Source organism: Halichoerus grypus, chromosome 1 (genome assembly GCF_964656455.1).
Source record: "Halichoerus grypus chromosome 1, mHalGry1.hap1.1, whole genome shotgun sequence".
In the NCBI taxonomy this organism is placed as follows: domain Eukaryota; kingdom Metazoa; phylum Chordata; class Mammalia; order Carnivora; family Phocidae; genus Halichoerus; species Halichoerus grypus.
Genome location: NC_135712.1, coordinates 200,272,901 through 200,294,461, shown reverse-complemented (window position 1 = coordinate 200,294,461; position 21,561 = coordinate 200,272,901). Strand labels below are relative to the sequence as shown.

Here is a 21,561-nt window from a genome sequence, read left to right as displayed (position 1 = left end):
ATATGGTTATTTGAAATAATAGCAGTGAGATCCTTTGTACCCTTTGCCCAGTTTCCCCTATGGTAATAGCTTACAAAACTGTAGTACAACATCACAACGAGGATATTGATACTGATTTAATCCACCACTCTTACTCAGATTTCCCCAGCTTTACTTTTATTCACTGGTGTGTCTGTGTGTGTTTAATTCTATATAATTTTTATCGTGTGTAGGTTTTTTATTATTTCAAAAATTTCCCACTTGGCTGAGAACTTAAGCTGGGAGGAGGTGTGTTATTTACTGGGTCCCTCTCAAGATCCACTAGTAAACAGCTTAAGCAGAATTCCTTCTCTTTTACATAAAAGGCAAGTTACATAACTTCTAAATCTTGGTTTCCTCTTCTACAAAATGAAATTCGCAGAGCTACTTAATGTAGAAGGTTGCCGTGAGGACTAAAATGAGAAAAGAATGCGTAACAGGTACTTAGCAAAAAGGAACTCAATAAATGATCATCTCTTTTTTTAAGTGACTTTTTAAACTGAGATTATAAATGAGAGTATTTGGGTTTTTTAAAGCTTTTCACAAAAATGTGGTATCCTATGATTGTAGAATTGGAAGGCCCCTTAAAATTTTGGAACTGGTGAAGGACTCCCCTAAACATTCTTAGGTGATAGGCTCTTATTCTTTATAATAAAACTAAAGCCTGCCCCCCTGTCACTTCTAGATCTGCCCTCATCCATGTAATGGCCCTTCTAGGGTTGGAGGACAGCTACTCTGGCCCCCCCCCCCCGCCAAAAATTATGTTTTACAAATGAGCTATCCTTAACCATTCCTCGGTAAAATGTAGCTTCCAGACCTTTTCCCATCTTGGTCTCCCTCTTGTAGATAAAGACAGATTTGTTCTTCCTTTTAACAGAACACAGAATTCAGTTGTAATCTGGCTAGCATATCCCAAGATAGGCCTGTCTTCTCTTTAGCTGAGCTTTTTGGGGAAACCAGGTCACCTAGTTTATGCACATACAGTTTGTTCTTTTGTCTTCTGTTTACTTTCCAGATGAAAAATAAATACATGGCCATTTAACACAACTAATTGAAGCCCTGTGCCTGGCTGTAATACCATTAAAATGATAGTAAGAGGGAGAAGAGATATCAGCAAATGAGAGATCAATGGAATGTTGAAACCAGAAAGTCTGAAGTATGATGAACTTAGAGAGCCAGAGGAACTGAAAGTGCCTGCTGGGGGAGAAATAAAGAAGAAAGAGGATTTGTAATGCAGAACCCTGGAATAGTTCCAAAATTGGAGAAGCAAAATACTGAAAACAGGAAGATTAGTTGAAAGTCTGTGTGAAAAGCAATTAGTTGCCTACAGCTCCTCCCCCACTTTCCCAGGAGACAGGAGTTTTAGTCTTCCACATTGAACCAGGGGCATACCAAACATAGAAGAGGGGATGGAATATGGAGCAAAACTAAAAATAAGGGCTTTAAGGCAAAGGTCTAAATAGTGAATGGTAGGATTATCCCCCTCTCTCACCCAGTTTCCAGAATACCTACAGGCAGACACTCCCATGCAAGAGATTGGAAGATCTGTCTCTGATAAAGTTGGCCCCAGAGAAAAAGTCCTAAAGATACTACCTTTAGCAGTCCTCAATAAAATGGCAGGTTCTTGCTTGATCACCCTGATGTGAGGTCCACCAGTTGATGAGCCTAGCCACCCCCACATAAAACTTTCAATCTAAAAATATAAGCAGATAGCCAGGTGTCACGAGGCATTTATTTTTATTTTTTTAAAGATTTAATTTATTTATTTGACAGAGAGAGAGGGAACACAAGCAGGGGGAGCGGGAGAGGGAGAGCAGACTCCCTGCTGACCAGAGAACCTGATGCGGGACTCAATCCCAGGACCCTGAGATCATGACCCAAGCCCAAGGCAGACGCTTAACCAACTGAGCCACCCAGGCGCCCATCACAAGACATTTAAAGCAAGCCTCTAGCATAAAAGACAGAGACCAAAGCAAATGAGGGAAAAAAGAACTCAGAGGAAATAGTAAAAGCAGGGAGGAGGAGGAGAAAAAGAAGAAAAAATTTAACTATAATGTCTTGAGAGAGGTTAAAGAAAATACAGCATTCATGAAAGATGAATAAGATTCTTTCAATAAAAAGTGGGGTGGGGGACCTTCAGAAAACAAGAAAGACCTCTTGGAAATTAAAATACCATAGCTTTATAAAAAGCTACAACACAGAAATATTGAAAGATAAAGTTGAAGAAGATTCCCAGGAGATAGACCAAATGAAAGAGGTGGGAAATGGGGAACAGGTGAAAAAATGCAAGATCATTCTAAGAGGCCTAACACCTGACTCATGGAAATTTCAGAAGAGAAAAAATAGACAATAGAGAGGAGGAAATTATCAAAGAAATAGGATGGAAAGGTATTCCCAGAACTGAAATAAAGTCTGTAGATTGAGACAGCAGGATGCATGAAAGGACACCAACACCAAGGTATAACCCTGTGAGAATTCAGAACTCTGAGGACAAAGAGAAAGCACTAAAAGCTTCTAGAGTGAATAGTCACATACTAAGGGTTAGTGTTCAGAAGGGCATTAAATTTCTCAAAAGCAACAAAGTAGAAGACAATGGAGCAATACCTTCAGAATTCTGATAGAAAAAAATATTCCCAACTTAGAATTTTATAGCCAGCTAAACTATCACCCAAGTTGAAGGCTAACAAAGACACATTCAGACATATTGTGCATATGCCCTATGATGGTGTGATATAATGAGAATGTGTATTTGGAGGGCACCTGGGTGGCTCAGTCAGTTAAACTCCTGCCTTTAGCTCAGGTCATGATCCCAGGGTCGTGGGATTGAGCCCTGTGTCGGGCTCCCTGCTCAGTGGGGTGTCTGCTTCTCCCTCTGCCTCTGCCCCTCCCCCTGCTTGTGCTCTCTCTCCCTCTCTCTCTCAAATAAATAAATAAAATCTTAAAAAAAAAGAGTATTTGGTCTTTTTCCCTTGTTCCTGGCACAGAGCTTCTAAAACCCTTGGAATTTCCTGAGTGGTAGGGGTGATAAGAGCATCTTTTATTATAATATTCAGTCTTTGTTCCCAGTTCCTGACACAAGAGCTTCTAAAACCTTGGAATTTCCTGAGAGGAGTGTCCTTTGTTATTCATAACAAACCTCTTTCAACCACACCTGAGTTTATGCTAATAAGGTGACTCTCTGTGGACCCCTGGATAGCTTTCAACATGGGCCTGGTTGCCAGAGGGGGCACCCATGTGATTAGAGGGTTGGAACTTTCAGTTCCAACTTGACCCTTTGACCGCTGGGGAGCTTCTAGGTTGGTGAACATAGGCACGTGTGGGGAGGGTGGTACACCCCAGTTCCACAGGGACAGAAGCTCCTGTGCTCAGGACCCTTCTAGACCGTGTGCTATGTACCTCTTCAGCTGGCTGTTGTTCTTTTGTATCCTTTGTGATAAACCAGTAACAGTAAGCAAACTTTTCCCTGAGTTCAGTCAGCCATTTTAGCAAATTATCACACCTGAGGAGGGAGTTGCGGGGAACACTCGCACCCCCCACCCTCACCCTCTCCCCGACTTTATAGCCAATTGCTCAGAAGCACTAGTGGCCCAGACTTGCAACTGGCATCGGAAGCAGGGGCAGTCTTGTGGGACTGAGCCCTTACCCTGCACTAACCCTAGGCAGTTCATGCCAGATTTGAATTATGTTACAGGATACCAGTTGGTGTTTGGAGAGTTGGAAAATTGGTTTGTGTGAGGGGGAAAAAAAAAAACCCACACATTTGGTGTCAGAGTGCTGTGAGTAAAAAGTTTATAGGATACCCTTTCTTAGGCAACTCTGCTAGAAGATGCTTTTGATCAGAACAAGGGAATGAATCAGGAAGAAGACTAAATGGGCATTGGGAAACGAGTTCCAATGTAGGTGAAGTGAGATTCCTACAAGGACAAAATTCCAGTAAGGATGCCTCCAGAACAAGCAGGAATATACTGCTAGGGTACCTGATTGAACATATTAAAAGGAGTTTTACACTTTATTGTTATCTCCAGGGGGGGGAATAATTACACAAGAAAGGAAATGTAATCATAGCATACATCATGGCTTGGCTATATATAATATTCACATAGACCTAATAATGCAACTCTTAATTTAACCGAGAGTGGACATAATTACAATGGAAAGATGGAGAAAGTAAGTGGAGTTGTATGTGAAGAGAATGTCTGAACAAAATCCTGATCTTCCCTCACAGGAATTAAGTAGGTAATATAATAGTTATCTTTTGCTGTCTAACAACTTACCCCAAAACTTAGTGACTTAAAATAATAAATATTTATTATCTCACAGCTTCAGAATGCAGAAGTAGCTTAGAGAGGGCGCCTGGGTGGCTCAGTCATTAAGCATCTGCCTTCAGCTCAGGTTCCTGGGATCGAGCCCCGCATCGGGCTCCCTGCTCAGCGGGAAGCCTGCTTCTCCCTCTCCCACTCCCACTACTTATGTTCCCTCTCTCGTTGTGTCTCTCTGTGTCAAATAAATAAATAAAATCTTAAAAAAAAAAAAGGTAGCTTAGAGATCTGTCATGAGGTTGCAGTCCAGTGCCACCTTGGGCTGCGTTCATCTGAAGGCTTGACTGGAGCTGGAGGGACCTCTCCAGGCTCATTCAGATAGTGGTAGGAAGAAGCCTCAGTTCCTTTTCATATACCTCTCCTCAGGATATGTTGTTATCTGGCTCCCCCAAGAGTGAGTGGTCCAGGAGAGACAGTAAAAGGAATGTGCAGTGCCTTTTATGACCCAGCTGTGAATGTGACATACATTCAAGTGACACCATCACTTCTGTTGTATTCTGTCAGCCACACAGACCAACCCTGAGACAGTGTGGGAGGGGACTGCACAAGGGGGTGAATGCCAGGAGGCAGGGATCGTTGGGGGTTGTTTGGAGATGTGCTACCATGAGTAATAGCTAGAAGTGAAAATTCAAGAACTATTATAGGCACATTGCTTAGAAAGGTGGAGATAGGGATGTGTGAGTGGCCAGTCGGTTAAGCATCCAACTCTTGATTTTGGCTCAAGTCATGATCTCAGGGTCATGGGATCAAGCTCTGCAATCAGCAGGGAGTCTGCTTGAGGATTCTTTCCCTCTTCCTCTGCCCCTTTGCCTTCCTGCTCCCCCCGCCCCACTCACACATGCTCACTCTCTCTCTAAAATAAATAAGTAAATCTTTAAAAAAAAAGAAAAGAAATGGAGATAAACACCAGAAGAAAGAGGCAGCCCCTGAGAGCAGGAATGGGGGAACCAGAAACTGCTGGTTTTAAAAACTTTGTAGAACAACTTTAAGATATAGTTTCATGCTTTACTGTGATTTTTTTTTCAATTATGAAAACCTCCAAAGCACACAGCCGTTTAACATCCCCAACACCAGTAGAAGAACCACACATGGATTATGTGAGGAACTCCTAGAATCTGAGTCGGTCCTCATCGATCCTTTGGTATTTGGAAGATTCTATGATCTTGAAGGACAGCTTACAGACAATAAACCTAAAGTGGTGAAAAAGAGGCCTTAGTGACAGAACCTGAACTAGAATCCTTGAGTAAATGTGACCAAGAAGAGCATCAGGTAGTGAGATGCTCTGGCATTTCACTAATGTGGAACTTGCGGGGTGGGGGGAGACTGTTTTGTTCTTTCTGAAGCCTAGAAAGTTCTTAAGTGGAAATGTTTATGTGGCTAGAAGCTATAAATGGCAAAGCTTGTTAAAAGGACTATCCTTTTGGCAGATAGTTGGAAAGCGCGTTATAGGACTCCCCAGGCTAAGGATGTGTCTGTCGGGAGGGTTCGATACAAGTTGGAGAGAGTCTGCCTCCGTCCCTGTGTGACCTGAGCCCTGTGGGCCATGCAGAGCACCAGCAGTACACAGTACCAGTCGTTTGAGCTACTTGCCGCCGGGGTCATTTTCCTAAGAGGAACTCTGGGCTCCACAAGGCCTACCACAGCCCGGTTGTTGCCCCCAGACCCCCCAACACTTGTGCCCACCATGCCTGCTCTGTCCTTCATCCGCACGTGTTCCCCAATTCAAGTCTGGTTTTGTTTCTCCTTATCTCTACCTGTCTCTGTGTATCTACTCTTCTTGAGGAGCCTACTGTCAGGAGCTCCAGTGTTCTTGGACAGTTTGTCTCCTCCATCTGGCTTCAGTAAAACTGGGATCAGGATAATGTGTTAGACAGTCAGGTCTCTGAGTTGGCGGGGAGTTGGGAACAAGGCAGTGTGACTGCCATAGAAGTGAAAACTACCACTGGAAGCATTCGGGCTTCCATTTCTTTTTTTAACCATTTTAATGCCTCATGAAACTGTGTTGTTTACGTTCTTCCACTGCAACTGAGTATGTGGAATTGAAGCTCTCGGGGTCTCCATGATAAGCCCAGCTGTCATGTACCGGGATGCCTCCAGTACCATTGCAATGGGCAGAGGCTTAAGCCAGGGAAGGGGCCGGTTGGGTTTTGTATTTGCCTTCCTCAGTATCTCTCTTTATGTTTCACTTTGCCCACAGATTGGGGACCACAAATTCAGTGCCCACCGGATCGTCTTAGCCGCCTCAATCCCGTACTTCCACGCTATGTTTACAAATGACATGATGGAGTGCAAGCAGGATGAGATTGTAATGCAAGGAATGGACCCCAGGTACTCAATTCCTCCACTGGGTCTCTCGGTCTGCGGGTTTCCAGGCGCAGCTTCAGCCCCGTGCGTGGTGCTGTTGGCGGGCCCGTGGCAGGACAAAGCACTATTAAAGTAACACGTTAAATAGGGACTAGCGTCCAGGAAATTTTTTATAACGAGGACTGGGTACAAAGGTGGTGAAATGGTATCCTCTGCACTTTTCTGTGCTAACCATTATAACTGGCAAAATAGTTTTCCAAATAAGTGTCTTCATTCCATACTCTCCCCGTCAGTCTAGAACAGTGTCATCCGTTCAAACTTCTGCGCTGATGGGAATGTTGTGTTTGTACTCTCCAGGATGGTAGCCACTAGCCAAATGTAGCTCCTGAGCACTTGAATTTTAACTGGTGGGAATAAGGAATTGAATTCTACATTTTACTTAATTTTAATTAATTTTAACATAATTTTAAATAGCCATGTGTGGCTGGTAGCTACTGTATGGGACAACACAGATTCAGAAGATGGGCAAAATCGTGGTTATTGGATGGTTGAGAAAATTGAAGCCCAAAGAGGCCAAGCCCAAAAGTTATCCCATCTAAATGCCTTTCAGTGTCCAAGACAGCCCTCCCTAGCAGTTACTGGTCTCAAATGTCAGTCCTGCCGAGGCTGCAAAATTCTGCCCTAGATGAATTTTAGGGGCAGGAGGCAGTACCATAACTGCTGAAATCATGTCATTCAAGCATTTCCTTAATGTTGTCCTGACATATAAAGTCACTTACTACTGGACCCTCTTCGTGGAAATACCTTCCTAATGACTATATGAAGACTTTATATAAACATATTCCATAGTATGCCTTTTTGGGCCTTGAAAGGGAGAAGGATGTTTATGTGACAGATTCTATGTTTGATTTTGCTGCAAGTCTGTGAACTGAGCGGCATGTTTATAACCTAGGCTGTATCCAAGGGTCCACTGTGCCCCTGCTATGTGTGTGGCACTGTTCTGAGGGCTGGGGATGCAGTAGCAAACGAGACACACAGGGTGACTCGGGGCAATGACGTTCTTGTTGGAGCAGAAACAGTGAACAAAGCAGTGAGTCGGCAACCTCACCCAGTAACCTGTCATTTGTTACCTACCTTCTTAATCTCAGAGTGGTGGAAACGAGGGCTAAAGGAGCCAGGAAACCGTAGTACCCTCTGGATGATTGAGAGTGATCTGCCCCACACGTGGAGAGGATTTATATACCCACTGCAAGGCAGAAATCTCAGGCCAGCTACTTATAAGGAGAGACACAGAAGTGGGTCTGCAAGGGCACTTGTACGCTCTCTTCTCTGAGGTCTGTATCTGAAGGAGCTGTGCTCATTGCCATGCACAGTCCAAGTGCTTCATTTAACAGAGGTAGATTGGGCACCTGCCATGTGTGCTGCCGAAGGCACTGAGCTGTAGCACTAAGAAAACAGCGCCTCTAATTGTGCCAGCTTTCTAGTCGTGGGGATCTGGCCATAACCATAACCACACACGTGCATGGTAGGGCTGGCAAGTGAAAGCGAGGCGAGAACAGTAAAGTGAGCGATGGTGGGGGTCTGTGTCATACCAGGGTGATCAGGGAAGGCCTCTGTGATGAGGTGACATTTGAGCCGAGACCTTAATCGAAGTGAGGGAGTGAACCGTCTGGTGACAGAGCCATCCAAACGGAGCAGACTGTACAAAAAGTCCCTGCGGTGAGGGTGTGTTCGGCATGTTGGGATAGAGTGAGGGCTAAGAGTGGAAGGTGATGAGGTCAGAGAGCCGGAGAGGGGCCAGACCACATGCAGCCCTGAGACAGAACTTGGAGTTCTTTCCCAGTGGGAGGCAGAAAAATTCGTCGGCATCTCATTCTGGAAATGTATCCCGAAGAAATTAAAAAAACACTATTTATGATGGCAATAAGATGTTACTAGCTGTGAGGCCTACCAATAAAGGAAATAAATTACGGCATCTACATGTAATGTAGATGTAATGTACATGCTAGCTTAGCATGTAATTTATGTTTACATGTTGAAATACTATATAGCAGCCACTAAAAATGATAAACATGAAGACAGTGTAGCAACGTGGGAAAGGACTCAGTAAGTATTATGTGATTATATCCGTATCCATTTATGCATGCAGGCAAATAGAGACTAAAAATGAACCCAAAAAAGTAACCACTGTTGACTCATTTAGTAGTGAGATTGTGGGTACTTGCTTTCTCTTTTTAAAATTTTCTGTAATAAGATTATTTGGGCTGTAAAGACAGCTTAAGAAGTAGAATGGACTCTTCAACTCTGGTGAAGTCATTATTCCTGTCATACAGATTCTCGAAGGGCATGGGCTAAATGGGTTTTAGAGCAGGGCCCACGCATTCCCCAGGTAGTCATGTCAGCTCAGTGAGGGCCAGAGTCTCTGAAGCCGATCTCTTCTCTCCTTTCCCTAGCGCCCTGGAGGCTCTGATCAACTTTGCCTACAACGGCCACCTTGCCATTGACCAGCAGAACGTGCAGTCGTTGCTGATGGGGGCGAGCTTCCTGCAGCTGCAGAGCATCAAGGACGCCTGCTGCACGTTCCTTCGAGAACGGTGAGGCCCTGGACTCGGCCCATGGCGGGAGCGCGCCCAGGTCGTTCCTGGAACCCCTGCCGATTCGCTCACTCTGGGCATACTGAGTTTTATGAAGGGAGTGAGCCAGGGAGCTGACTCTTCAAATCGCTGTTGAGCAGTGCCCAGCTCTTTGGGGTGAACCTTTGAGGAACATATTTACAGACCCCTGCCTGTGCTCTCTCCTGGCCTGACATGTACCTCTTCTGGTCCTCCAATTGACCGGTGCTAACTTACTGACTGTGCTCACCAAACCGATGGATTCCGTACTGCCTCACTGTTCCATAGCCTGTCTCCATCTTTGTGTAGATCCTTCCCCCTCCTGGAATGTCTTGACTTCTTTTTCCTTCAGCTCTTTAGGGGCCCACCCAAATTTCACCTCCTGGAACTCTGTGTCCCCCCTCAGGCCCCTGAACGCAATCACTGTATGCTCTCTTAGGGTAAGGACCATGGAGTATATCCCTACCTAGGTCCAGCGTTCAGCAGTGCCCCTTTGATGACTGAGCTGATAAGAAGGCTCTTTCTCCCCCTCAAGAAGGGGAGCTCTTAGCCATAAGGTCAAAGCTGCCTCTTGAGCACTAGAGACTTGGGGGTGCAGGTTAGTGCTGGGCTCCACACAATCTCTGTCTGTGGTGCTCTACGAGGCCTGGTCTCCACCTGAGCTACTGCGATCACAAGGTCCATGGCCTGAAGACCAGCATTCTTCCTGTCTCAGATCTGCCCTCCTGAACCTCATTTCCTCTTAGAGCTGACCTCTCCCTCTCCCCTTCCGGCTCCACAAATCCAGCTCACTCAGCAGCTCTGTGGACCCCACCTACTGTCCCCATCCTGCCCGTGTGGTGCTCATGGACATCACTGAGCACTGCTGTGTGTGCAGCTAGTCTTAATAACCATGGTAATGATGCTTAGTACGCAGGGCACGCCGCTGGGTGCAGGGTGAGTGGTTTCATCGTAGGTCCTGTTTCAGGTTTTACAGATGAGACCACGTAAGGACAGTGTAGCCCCAGAGCCTGGCTTGACCCTGTGCTGGGATGCCTTCTGGGTCAGGCTGGAGGGATGCATGTGGGGGGATGTGAGGCACACTGGCTTTCCTACTCACTTGTGAGCTGCTTAAGGATACAGACCAGACTTCAGACTTGGTTTCTCTCTCTGTCTCCACGGAGCTCAGAATGATTAAGTAGGCATTCTGGAAAGGATTAAGTTGGCCACTCTCGCAAGGGGACAAGAGCTCCACCTAGGGGGGCTTTTGAGGTCATTACTCTCCATACTGGACCTAGCCTCTGTTACAAAGGAGTGTCACCCAAAAGATGCTTAGAAAAGTGATTTTTAGACCAGCGGAGTTTTTACATGCATCAGTGACATTTTAGGAAGATGCACTTAAGCACAAAGCCTGACATTATGAGTCTGTCCTTGACATTCTCCCATTCAGCCCCGCAAGATCCCTTCTGAAGCCTCACTTCACACCTTATTCCTGTCTTTATTCCTTCCCACGGGCCCCAGAGGCTTGACCTGCTTTCTCTTTTCTTTCCAGTAGTTACCATCACTGCCTCTCTTCCTTGGAGTGGTTCTCCCTGAGCCTGGCTGCGGAGTGTGTTAGGGGGTCCCACCTGCCCCCTGCCCATGTGCCCGTATTCAAAGACAAGCATGTGGGCCCTTCGTTGTCAAGCTGTGATTACTAATGACTTGAGAGAAACCATTCTGAGCGGTAGTGGGAAAGACAGGACTTTCCAGAGCACAGAGAAGCTGTAAAGTTCTCAGAGTTTTCCATGAGGTTGGGGTTGATATTTTTCTTGTGGCCCCTTTCCAAGCCTTCAGATGTATGGGCCTCCTTGTTTTTAGGTGAGCACTGGAGCTATGTATTTTCCAAAACTCTTCTTTCAGAATTGAATCAGAACATCAGATACATCAGTGAACCAAGCCAATGACTTATTTACTTCAGGTCACTGCTTCCTGCGTCTGATAAAGCATTACATCTTATTGTGGCCTCCCTGCCGACAAAGTCAAGAAGGTGGTTGCCAGTTGTGAGGTGGCTAATGGAAGATGTGGGTCTCTCTCTGCCCTTTGGGTTCATTTTCCCTCTTATCTTCCTCCGGCTTGGCTCCTGAACGGGGCCCTCTCCTGCATGGTAGCCCTCCCTCCTCCTTCCCCCCCGGCTGCCTCACAAGCAGGCTTCCCACATCCCATCCTCTTTGACACGGAAGCCCAGTTCAGTTGAAGGTGTGTTTTGCTCTCCTTATTATACCAAGCCAGTCAAAGACAGCCAAAGGCGAGGTACAGGAGTCCTAACCTGAGAGCCAGCAGATGGAAATGTGCTCCAGGCAGCTATGTTGACCATCCTTGCCCACGTCTTTGGACTCTATCCAGTTCCCAGTCCGTGGCATCTTGAGTTGATGTCGCTGTGGTTGCAATCAGTGAATCACATGGTGAGGAGGCCCAGGGAAGGTTGAGCCTCATATCTGCCATATGTGTGTAAAGGCCTGTAAACAAGTCTCATTCAGTCCCTGTAAGTGCTCCAGGAGAAAGGTGGTATTTGATGACTGAGCCGACATTCTGACCTTGAGCGCTGTGTCCCTGACTGGCCATGCGGCCTTGCCTAAGTGTTAGTCAGTACTCATGCTTCCCTGGCCTTTGTGGAAATGCACATAGATTTCCAAAGCCATGGACAGAGCCCGTTCAGGCTGGAAGGGAAGCAACAGCTTGTGGAATTTAGATTATCCCAAAGGCAGGCTCCTGAGAGACTCTGCCCTTTAGGTCTGCTGCTGAGGGACAGTGGTGATTGTTGGCTAGTGAGTATAACTCTGCCTATAACTTTAAACAACATGGCGGGAAAGGACAGCAAGCAGTCTAATAAAGAAAACCTGGGCAGTTTCCATCTGATAAATACCTTCTCCCTCCACGGATTATCAGTCACAAAGTCAAAATAAGAAAAGCTCCAACCCCAGAATCTCTTGCTGTCACCAAGATTTCAGAACCACGTTGGGCGCATTTGGGATTTTGTCAGATGCAATAGTAGTAAGAAAAACGACCACGATGAAAATTAAGACAGCAGCTGACTTCACGCCAGGCACCATGCTGAGTGCTTTTGCCACATTCTTGCTTAATCGTGGCCACAGCTGTAGGAGCTGGCTAGCTCTTGTCCTCACCTTTTTCCAGGTGAGGCTGTTACGGACACTTGAGGAACCCTCCCATGTCACCTGGTGTGACGCAGGGCCCGGATTTACCCAGACGGCCCCAAGGAGGGCAGGTCTGCCTCCGGGTCGTGGGAACGCACACGGGGTTCAGTCTCCACACCACCACTTGCTTGTAGAGGGCTGGGAGCACGTGTCTTAGTTTCTCTGAGCCTCAGTTTTACATCTAAAAGTGGAAGTAACGACTACTCTGCAGTGCTGTTGAAAAGATTCTCGCTGGCAAAGTACTGGACGCACTGATGGTGCTGAGCGAGTGGTAGCTACCGCTGTTGTTCCTGGGAGTCCAGTTAGACCATAGAGCTTCTGGCTGTTTACAGAAGATGAAGCATAAGGGTCCTGATGTTAGAGAAGTCATCTCTCCGCATGGTTTAAACTCTCATTCTACAACTTCAGTGCCCGCGTGGGGAACAGGTAGATGTTTGACCAAGAATGTCAACAGCTGAAGGAAAGCAAACAGTATGTGTTCTCCTATTCTTCTGTCCTCAGAGCTGCTTCCCAGACTTGCCAGAGAACTCGTCCCACCTAGACACACTGAACACTAGGACCAACAGGCAGTGTCTTCATTTTAAACCTTCACAATTGAGTCCCTGAGCAGCGCACCTGGAATCATGCACGGAGTTTGCAGCCAAGCTGAGAGCAAAGCAGGGTTTTCTCCATTCTGTAGCTCTCCCTAGAACCAACCTGAGAATGACCAAACATACCATTCTTCCTCTACATTTTTTCTTTTCATCTTTTCTTATGCCAAAAGTCTCCACCCCAAAAATTGCCTGGGTGTCCGCCAGTTTGCTGAGACCATGATGTGCGCCGTGCTGTACGACGCGGCCAACAGCTTCATCCACCAGCACTTTGTGGAGGTGTCCATGTCAGAAGAATTCCTGGCCCTGCCCTTGGAAGACGTGCTCGAGCTGGTGTCTCGGGATGAGCTGAATGTAAAGTCAGAGGAGCAGGTCTGTAGAGCACAGTAGCCATCTGCAGGGGACTCGGGGGCTCCTGCTCTTTCTAATCTTTGTTTTCTATTTTTTTTTTTTTTCATGAAGACCATGTGTGTGCAGTTTGTTTATTATGGGTTTGTTTCATTATACTGTGTGCCTGTTTCATGAGAACTTTGTATCCATTTCAGTGTCTAACATTCAGTGGATTTTATCAACATTGCACCCCTTATTCTTAGATGTCGGGTGATTTCCAGTATTTACTATTAGAAGTAATGCTGCCACGAACTGGAAATTAGCATAGATAACGCTTTCAAAAGAGTCTTATTCTAAAGGAGAGCAGAGCACTGGGGCAATCACTGGGGAGGAATATGAAGTTGGAAGGGGTTGGTTGGTTTGTTTTTTTAAGGTGAGAAAAATGGCAGTACATTTGACTACTGGTGGGAATTTTCCAGAAGAGCGGGAAGAGTCAGTGATGCAGGAGGAAAGGGAGAATGGCTGCTGACATGACATCCTGGAGGAAGCGAAGAGGAGGCCGGCTTGAGGGCACGGGATGTCCCTGCTGGGAGTACCAGCCGCTCCTGTCCATCCCCGCAGGAGGGAGAACCTCCACAGCCAGGGGCACAGGGAGGCGCAGGGTGGGAAGGGACATGCTGGCAAATTCTACTGACGTTCTCTTCTGGCATGTGTCTATTTTCTTACCTGAGAATGAGGATCGGGAGGAGGGTGAGAAATGTGAGGAGAGATGAGAAGTCGTGAGCCAGCCCTCTGGGAGCGGGAGAGGAAATGGATGATACCAGGGAAAGGAAGAGGGGCTTGGTGGGAAGCAGGGCCTGACGAGATTAGCGACCACAAAGTTAGAATGGACCCACCAGGGGATGCCTGGCTGGCTCAGTCGGAGGAGCACGTGACTCGATCTTGGGGTTGTGAGTCTGATCCCCATGTTGGGTGTAGAAATTACTAAAAAGAATAGATAAACTTAAAAATTAAAAAAAAGAGAAGAAAGGACCAGTCAGCTCTGTCAGCTGCATATGCTAGCGCAGGTGCAGAGTGCAGGTGGGGATGAACTTACAGAGCTGGACCTCACCAGGGTAGAGATTTCTTCGAGGTGGGCGTGATTAAGGGAGGAAGGCGCACAGCATGGGCGCTGAGGGCACCCACCTCAGAAGCCACGGAGCCCATGCTGGGGGAGACGGCAGGGAGGAGGCGGGCCAGAGGGACCCGGAGCGCGAGGTTGGGAGAGAGGGAGCAGCGTCAAAGGCCTGTTGGCATCAGTTACTGAGGGGAAAGGACTGGAGGTGGTGGTCAGCACCGGCAGACTGAAACTGATTGAAGAGGCAAAGCCTTTGAATGACGAGGGTCCTCGAAGGACAAAGAAGACCTCTTCCCGGGGGTGGTCAAGAAGAGTGTGAATAAATGAGAGTGCAGGGTGTTAGCAGTCAGAGAGGAGCAAAGGCGATCCCTTTGGTCAGCAGAGGTGTGGTGCAGACACATGAAGAGGACCGTGAGGAGACGTTACTTGGAGCAGAGGGTGGCCAGGGCTGGACAGCGAAGGGCTTCGGTGCAGGGGTGAGACGCTCAGACCTGGCCCTGCAGATGCTGGGAGCTCCTCTGCGGCAAGGCCTCTGCTGGTCCAGTCGCTGGGAAACCTATCCAAGGCCCCAGGCAGAGCAGCTTGGGATGTTTGCAGTGTGGAGTCCTGGCCTGCCATGAAGCTCTGCTTCCGCAGGAGGAGCCCCAGGCTCTAGGAGGCAAGCTGTTGGGAGGTTAGTCCCAACTCAGCTCATTTCCCTAATGTCCGAAGAGCAGTAGTAGAGGGGGCCCTGAGTGTGGCCATGTGGGCGCTCCAGGTGCAGGGAAGAGCCCCGTCCCAAGAGCGAGCCCTGTCCCGAGCTCTCCCACTAATGAATATGACCTGGGGCAGCTCACTTATCGGTTATACATTGGATCCCAGGTTTTAAAGGGATGTACCCTTGTGGCTGGAGCCTTTGGCCAAGCTCCAGAGAACATCGATCTGGAACCAGGCCTTAAGGAAAGGGGGGCGGGTTTAGATGAAGAGGAGAATATGAGGGGCCTTCGAGGTGAAAGGGACAGTGTGCACAGAGAACTGACCAGCCTGCGAGAACAGAGGGTGGAGGGGTTGAGGAGGGAAGACAAGTGGACAGTGTGGGGAGATGCACAAAGGAGTAAGGAACCAAGGGCAGCTTTTCACTAGGAGGATGTGATGAAAGCCAGGAAGCTGTTAATAGTCACTGAGGCTTGCCTTTCAAGAGGCTGGGCCAAATGGGGCAGCTTGGGGAAGTTTCCAGAAAACAGTGACTTCAGGAGATAAGTAGGAGGAAAAATGTATGGGCCCGAGGGACTGCCTCAGTATAGGGAGTGGAGGGATTGAGACTGGGGGGCCCGGGGATGTGGCCCCTGGGAGCGAGGAGTAACTACACGGCTTGCACTCTCTGCCATGGCAGGTCTTTGAAGCTGCGTTGGCCTGGGTCAGATATGACCGGGAGCAGAGGGGGCCCTGCCTGCCCGAGCTGTTGTCCAATATCCGCCTGCCCCTCTGCCGGCCCCAGTTCCTGTCAGACCGCGTGCAGCAGGATGACCTGGTGCGTTCCTGCCACAAATGCAGGTGAGCGAGGGCCAGCCTGCACAGGACGCTGCCAGGGGGGGTGGGGGTGGGGGGGCGGGCACGCAGAGAAGAGAACTTGGCCACTTAGGCTGTTTGTGTTCCAGCTCAGGGGCAGAAGGATTTGGAGTGGTCAGTCCTAATTCATGGCACGCAGATTGATCTGCCTTGTGTCTAGAGCCTGGAAGAGCCCGAGTCTGACCCCTTGGGCAAAGACATGTGCCATGAGGGAGCATCGAGGCAGAAGGGGCTTCCTTCCCTACACTCCCTGAGGATTCCTAGCATCTCCAGGAGCTGACTTAGTGGTGACTCCCTGGGGCTCCTTGTCCTCTCCAGTAAACATTAGTCAGTGCACTGGGCCTCAGGTGGGTTTGGGCCCGTCCACAGTGATGGGCAAGGGGGGACATGTTTACCAGCATGGGAAACTTTTACCCAGGGTAAAGCAGTGATGACGTGGCACAGCAGAGCTCCCAAAACAGCTCAGAAGGCGGTAGCCATATAGGAGGATCATTATAAAAGTAGAACAGCAAAGGAAAATATTCACCTTCCTCCAAACGGCTTGCCATATTCACAGCAGGTTCAGAGGAAGTCAGTGGCTGTGTGTGAGCTGTATGAAGGTGTATGGCAGGAGGGGGTGGAGGTGTGGCTGCAGGTAGGGGGACCCCGTGACAAGCAGTCTCATGGGGGCTTTTGGAGTTTGAACTTCATTCTGTACGCAATGGGTAGCTATCAAAGGTTCTTAGACAGCTTGGGCTGTAGTGTGGAGGGTGGATTGGAGGACTGGAGAGGCAGGACTGGAGGCAGGGCCATCCGTCAGCAGCAGTCAGCTTCTGCTGCCACGGTCTGGGTGAGAAATGGCGCATTGCAGGGTGTGGGCCAGATGGATAGGAAGGAAGAGCTGGATCTCAGTGGTGACAGGGTGCGGGCTGCTTGTCGAACCTCCCCAACACCAGCTGTTGTAGCCACCACCCTGTTCTCCTCCTGCTAGGTGTGTGCCTATTAGAAGATACTCATTCTGATTACTCTAGCTGAGGTGGGCTCTGCTCATCTGCCGCTCCGATTCTGAGCATGTTTCAGTAGCTGTGTGTGGTTCCCCCTGGACTCACTTGGGTTCAAGACCAAACCTTCCAGAAGGCTTTTCCTCCCATGTTTCCCTTCCAGTTGGGGGTGGGGCAACCAGACTCGGAAATACAAATGTAGACCACGTGGGGAGAATACCTCCTTGTCGTAACATGCGACACCTTATTCCAGGGACCTGGTAGACGAAGCAAAGGACTATCACCTCATGCCGGAGCGCCGGCCCCACCTGCCGGCTTTCAGAACTCGGCCTCGCTGCTGCACGTCCATCACAGGCCTTATCTATGCCGTGGGGGGCCTCAACTCAGCAGGTATCTTGCACCTCCCCTTTGCAGGGCGCTGTCTGGGATTTTGTGGATAAAAAGGCACCAAACAACCTGACCTGGTCCTCTGGTCCCCTCCTTTGTGTGTCACACCCTGGTCCCTCTTGATTTGATACAGCTATTATACTATGCAGTGAAAGCATGTCAGGTATGAATACCATCAAATCAGAATATCAGAGCTAAATACCAGCCCTGGATAGAATGCAGTCCAGGACCCAGCTGTTACCAGGCTAATCACGTTTGGTCATATGGATCTCTGGGGTTAGACTGTATGTCTGTCACCATAAGAAGGAAAATTCTCCAAATACACGGTCACCACTATCCATAATACTGCTTTCTCTCCACCTGCTGCCTCCCACGCGGTGCACACATGCTTTGGAGTCGGCATGTTCTCAGCAGCTCTTACCCAACCAAGTTTTTAGGCAAGCTCATGAGGCCCCCTGCCCTCCTGGCCACCCGGGCACCACTGCAGGTGGAGATTTCATGGGGAGGACAGTGTGGACTCCTGAATCTTGGTGGCATAATGGCAAAGGGTGGAGTCACTTCCCACGTGAAGGCCGGCTTTTTCTCTGGGTTAGTCCAGGCTCATGGAGGGGGGCAGGTGGTGGGCAGTCCTGGGCAGTCTCATTTTTAATTGAAGCTTAATGAGAGATGGGTCTGTTTACCAGTCTGTTTACCATATGCTTGTTAACCATGTGTCCTGGAAAGGGGGTGTCCTCAGCTAGTAAACGCTAAAGTGTGGTAGGAGCAAAGTGCCCCACAATAGAATAAAACAGGGAGGGGGGATTATTTTATTTGATCAAAACAAAAAAACAAAAAAACCCCTGTTGTAAATGGTAGGGTTGGAATCATCATTCCTGGCTACTGTAACTACTATTTATTGAGCACTTAGTGTGTTCTAGAACTATGCTAGGTGCTTTGCCTATTCTGTCATTTAATCCTGATGACAACTCTGCCATAGAGATTATCTCCATGTCACATGTGAGAACAGAAGATGGGGATACAAAGCACCTTGCCCAGGGTCACACGCTAGTAAGTGAAAGTCGGCAGGGGGACCCATGCCCTTCCCTGTGGGTGTGCCTCCTGCACTGGGGAAACAGTGTCCCATCTCCCTTCGGCTTTGGCCTTAAGCGGGCGGCATACCTCATTGCAGTTTAAAACTGCCCTCTAGAAAGTGAATGCCTCCTGTCTGATTCTGATTTTCCTTGAAGAATTCAGTTTGAGGTTAGCACGGCTGAAGCGTCTTAGTGGGCCCATCTGGCTTGAGTATTTCTGTGGGAAGAACCAATAGAGTCAAGTCGAACATTCCATGTAATCAGTGCCCAACAGCTGTGATCTAAACACGTGGTCTCATTTGTTTTAATTTGAGTAGCAAATTTTTATGCAGGTGATTCCCTGAATGTGGTGGAAGTGTTCGACCCCATTGCCAATCGCTGGGAGAAGTGCCATCCCATGACAACAGCCCGCAGCCGCGTTGGTGTGGCTGTGGTGAACGGGCTTCTCTATGCCATCGGGGGTTATGACGGCCAGCTACGGCTGAGCACTGTGGAGGTCTACAACCCAGAGACGGACACGTGGACCAGAGTGCGGAGCATGAATAGCAAGAGAAGGTATTCTGGAAGCCACTTGTGCAGCCCGAGCATACACACTGAGCATCTGGGGAGCACCACACTAGACAGGCAGGGGCACATAATAATATAAAACACAAGCCGGCCTGGGAATTTCCTGCAGCCAGGCCAACCACTGCCACTCCCGGGAGCTCAGCCCCGTCTGCTCAAAAGTAAAATCCTTGCCTTGTCCTTTGAGGAGCTTGGGGAGATGAGACATGGACATGTGGAAGTTGTATTGTTATTTAAGTATCAGATAAGAATGGAAAACGTATGTTATGGAAGATTCTAGAAGGCAAAGAAACTGGATGGAAACGTCTGGAAGATTTCAGGGAAGAGGTGGGATTAAAGTTGAAACTTGAAGAATCAGGAGGATTTAACTTTATTAGTGATGAAAGGACATGAGAAGTGTTGTCCTTTATACTCTCTTCCCCACCCCCACGCCACCCCCCGGATCTCTGCCACACACGTGCTTCTGCCACCCTGGGAGTATGTGATCCATAGCAACATGCTTCACTTCAGTCACCCCCCCTCCCCCCACCAGGTGTGAGCACATAGGTGGACCAAGTTTATGTCTCTTAACACACTCAGATACTTGTCTCCTCCATCCCTTGCCTGCTCAGATTTACTGAAGAAGAGTTAGAGGGCATCCGAATGGTGCCTCCATTCAGCCTTCTCAGTGCTGAAGTGCTCGAGTCTTCCCTTCCGACAGACATGTGTGGAGCATGTGCACGGCTGGGCTCTGGAGCGGGGGGGATCGCTGGACAAGGTCTTCTCTTCTTCTGCCCTCAGTGGGGCCACCCTGGATCAGCAGTTTCAAGTGGCGCTCAGCTTTCTCTTCCGGGGCTGACAGAGGAGAGGAAGTGGTCCGTACCCCTATAACCAGAACAGTTCTGCATTTCTCTCTCACGAATTGAGCTTCCTTCACAGATGCCCAACTTTAGGGGGAAAGTTACATGAGTTGTTTTTGAAAGGGGCAGTTTGAAAACCACTGGGGCAGATGCTCTTCAAGGGCCTTTCCGCTTTGTAAATTCTGTGGCCCAAGCATTTGCCTGATAGGCCCCTTTGTCTGGCCCCGCTCTGGGTTTTCTGTGTGTAAGATCAAGCAACTGCCTGTGTGGCGAGGAAGAAGAAGTGTCAGGCCAGGAGGCACACAGACCACGTTCTGCAGTGTTAGTGTGTGGCCTCGGGCCAGGAGGAGTCTGCCTTTGTACGTACCAATAAGACTAGATTCACAAAGGGTCACAGTAGGTTCGTTTGGGAAGAAAAGAATTTGTATACATGATCTGCTCTTCCCTGAGCTAATAGTCTTGTGGTTCCTTCCCCCCCCCCCCCACCTCAGAGCTTCCCTTTTCTGCTCCTTGGGTGCCTTGCAACCTTCTGTGGCCTCGGATGACTCATTACTCCATTTCTCCAGCCATGAGTGCCCTTTTTGCTTTCACTGCAACCCGTTGTTCTTCCTGGGGTGTCTGCTCTGGGCAACTTCCTTGCTTTGATGTCACAGAGTTTGGAGTGTTGTCTGGGAGGAAAGTCCTCTGGGCACCCCCTTCCCTCACTGTGGTTAATGCCCTGTTATTAGTAGCATGGACCCAGCTCCATTTCATCCCTTTGAAATTACAGGCTGCCGAACAATGTTCCGAGTCACTTCTCTCCTGCCGTCCCACATGGCTCTCTGTGTCATGCCCGTGCTGACAAGCTCCTTCCTGCCATCATGCTTCCCCTTGCCTGCAGTGTTCCATGCCAGGCCTCCTCCCCTCTTCACACTGGCCTTTACCGCTTAGTTAATAGTTAACCTCACTCAGTTTTGTGGCATCTCTTCTCTCTCGTATTGTTGTTGAACTCCTGTGTTGTTACTTCTGTCCACTTCTGGAAGGATAGTGACAGTGTCTAGTGAATTTGTGGTCTTCCCACAGTCCTTGCCTGAGGCCAAAGTCCTTTTCCTCTTCTGGGCCAGTTGAGGGGATCTGTTACGGTGTCCCTGAAGGGACATTGCACGGATCAGTTTGGTTTGCTGTGTACATTTGAAAGGTGGCAGTAAGCCTGGTATATTTTATTTTCCTGTTTGTCGGCCACCCAGATTCATTTTGACTCTTCAGCATCAGATTTGAGAACAGTGAATTGGGCAGCTTGGCAGGCATGTTTCATTTCTCATGAGGCATGGTGTAGAACAGATTATATGATTATGCCAGACTGTGGGGTCTTTGATCTGAGGAGAGGGGGGCACGGTGGGCAGCATGGGAGTGGGCTCGTCTCATTTAAATCCAAGGCCTGCCTCTCAGGCAGCCCGGAGAAGGACCCAACCTCCCCAGCCGCAGCTGCTCATCTGTGCCATGAAGATGGTGCTGCTTCCTTGGTGGGTGGGGTGAGGGGGGCAAATGGCAAGTGCAGAGGACCTCCATCAGTGCACAGCAGGAGCATAGTGTCACCCACGGAGCGAAGTAGGGGCCGTCGAGCCACATCTGTCATGAAAAGACATCTGTCAAACTTCACAGTGAATTAAATAGGGAAATCAGGCTAACACAAGAAACCCGTACAAAGCACTACACGAAGCATGGTCAGAG

At 48.6% G+C, this 21,561-nt stretch overlaps 1 protein-coding gene across 4 annotated transcripts in view; it reads left to right on the top strand.

Moving 5' to 3' along the window:
• Positions 1-21,561, top strand: part of KLHL18 (kelch like family member 18) — a 52,614-nt gene that overhangs the window by 24,661 nt on the left and 6,392 nt on the right. For 2 of the 4 annotated variants that reach the window (XM_078078748.1, XM_078078751.1), the window contains 6 exons: positions 6,535-6,665; positions 9,095-9,235; positions 13,190-13,388; positions 15,836-15,996; positions 17,245-17,381; positions 18,766-19,003. In XM_078078748.1, coding sequence (XP_077934874.1) covers positions 6,535-6,665; positions 9,095-9,235; positions 13,190-13,388; positions 15,836-15,996; positions 17,245-17,381; positions 18,766-19,003 — 1,007 coding nt within the window. Of the gene's footprint in view, positions 1-6,534; positions 6,666-7,789; positions 7,976-9,094; positions 9,236-13,189; positions 13,389-15,835; positions 15,997-17,244; positions 17,382-18,765; positions 19,004-21,561 lie in introns of all 4 variants that reach the window. The other 2 variants (XM_078078752.1, XM_078078749.1) reach the window with 2 other exon arrangements.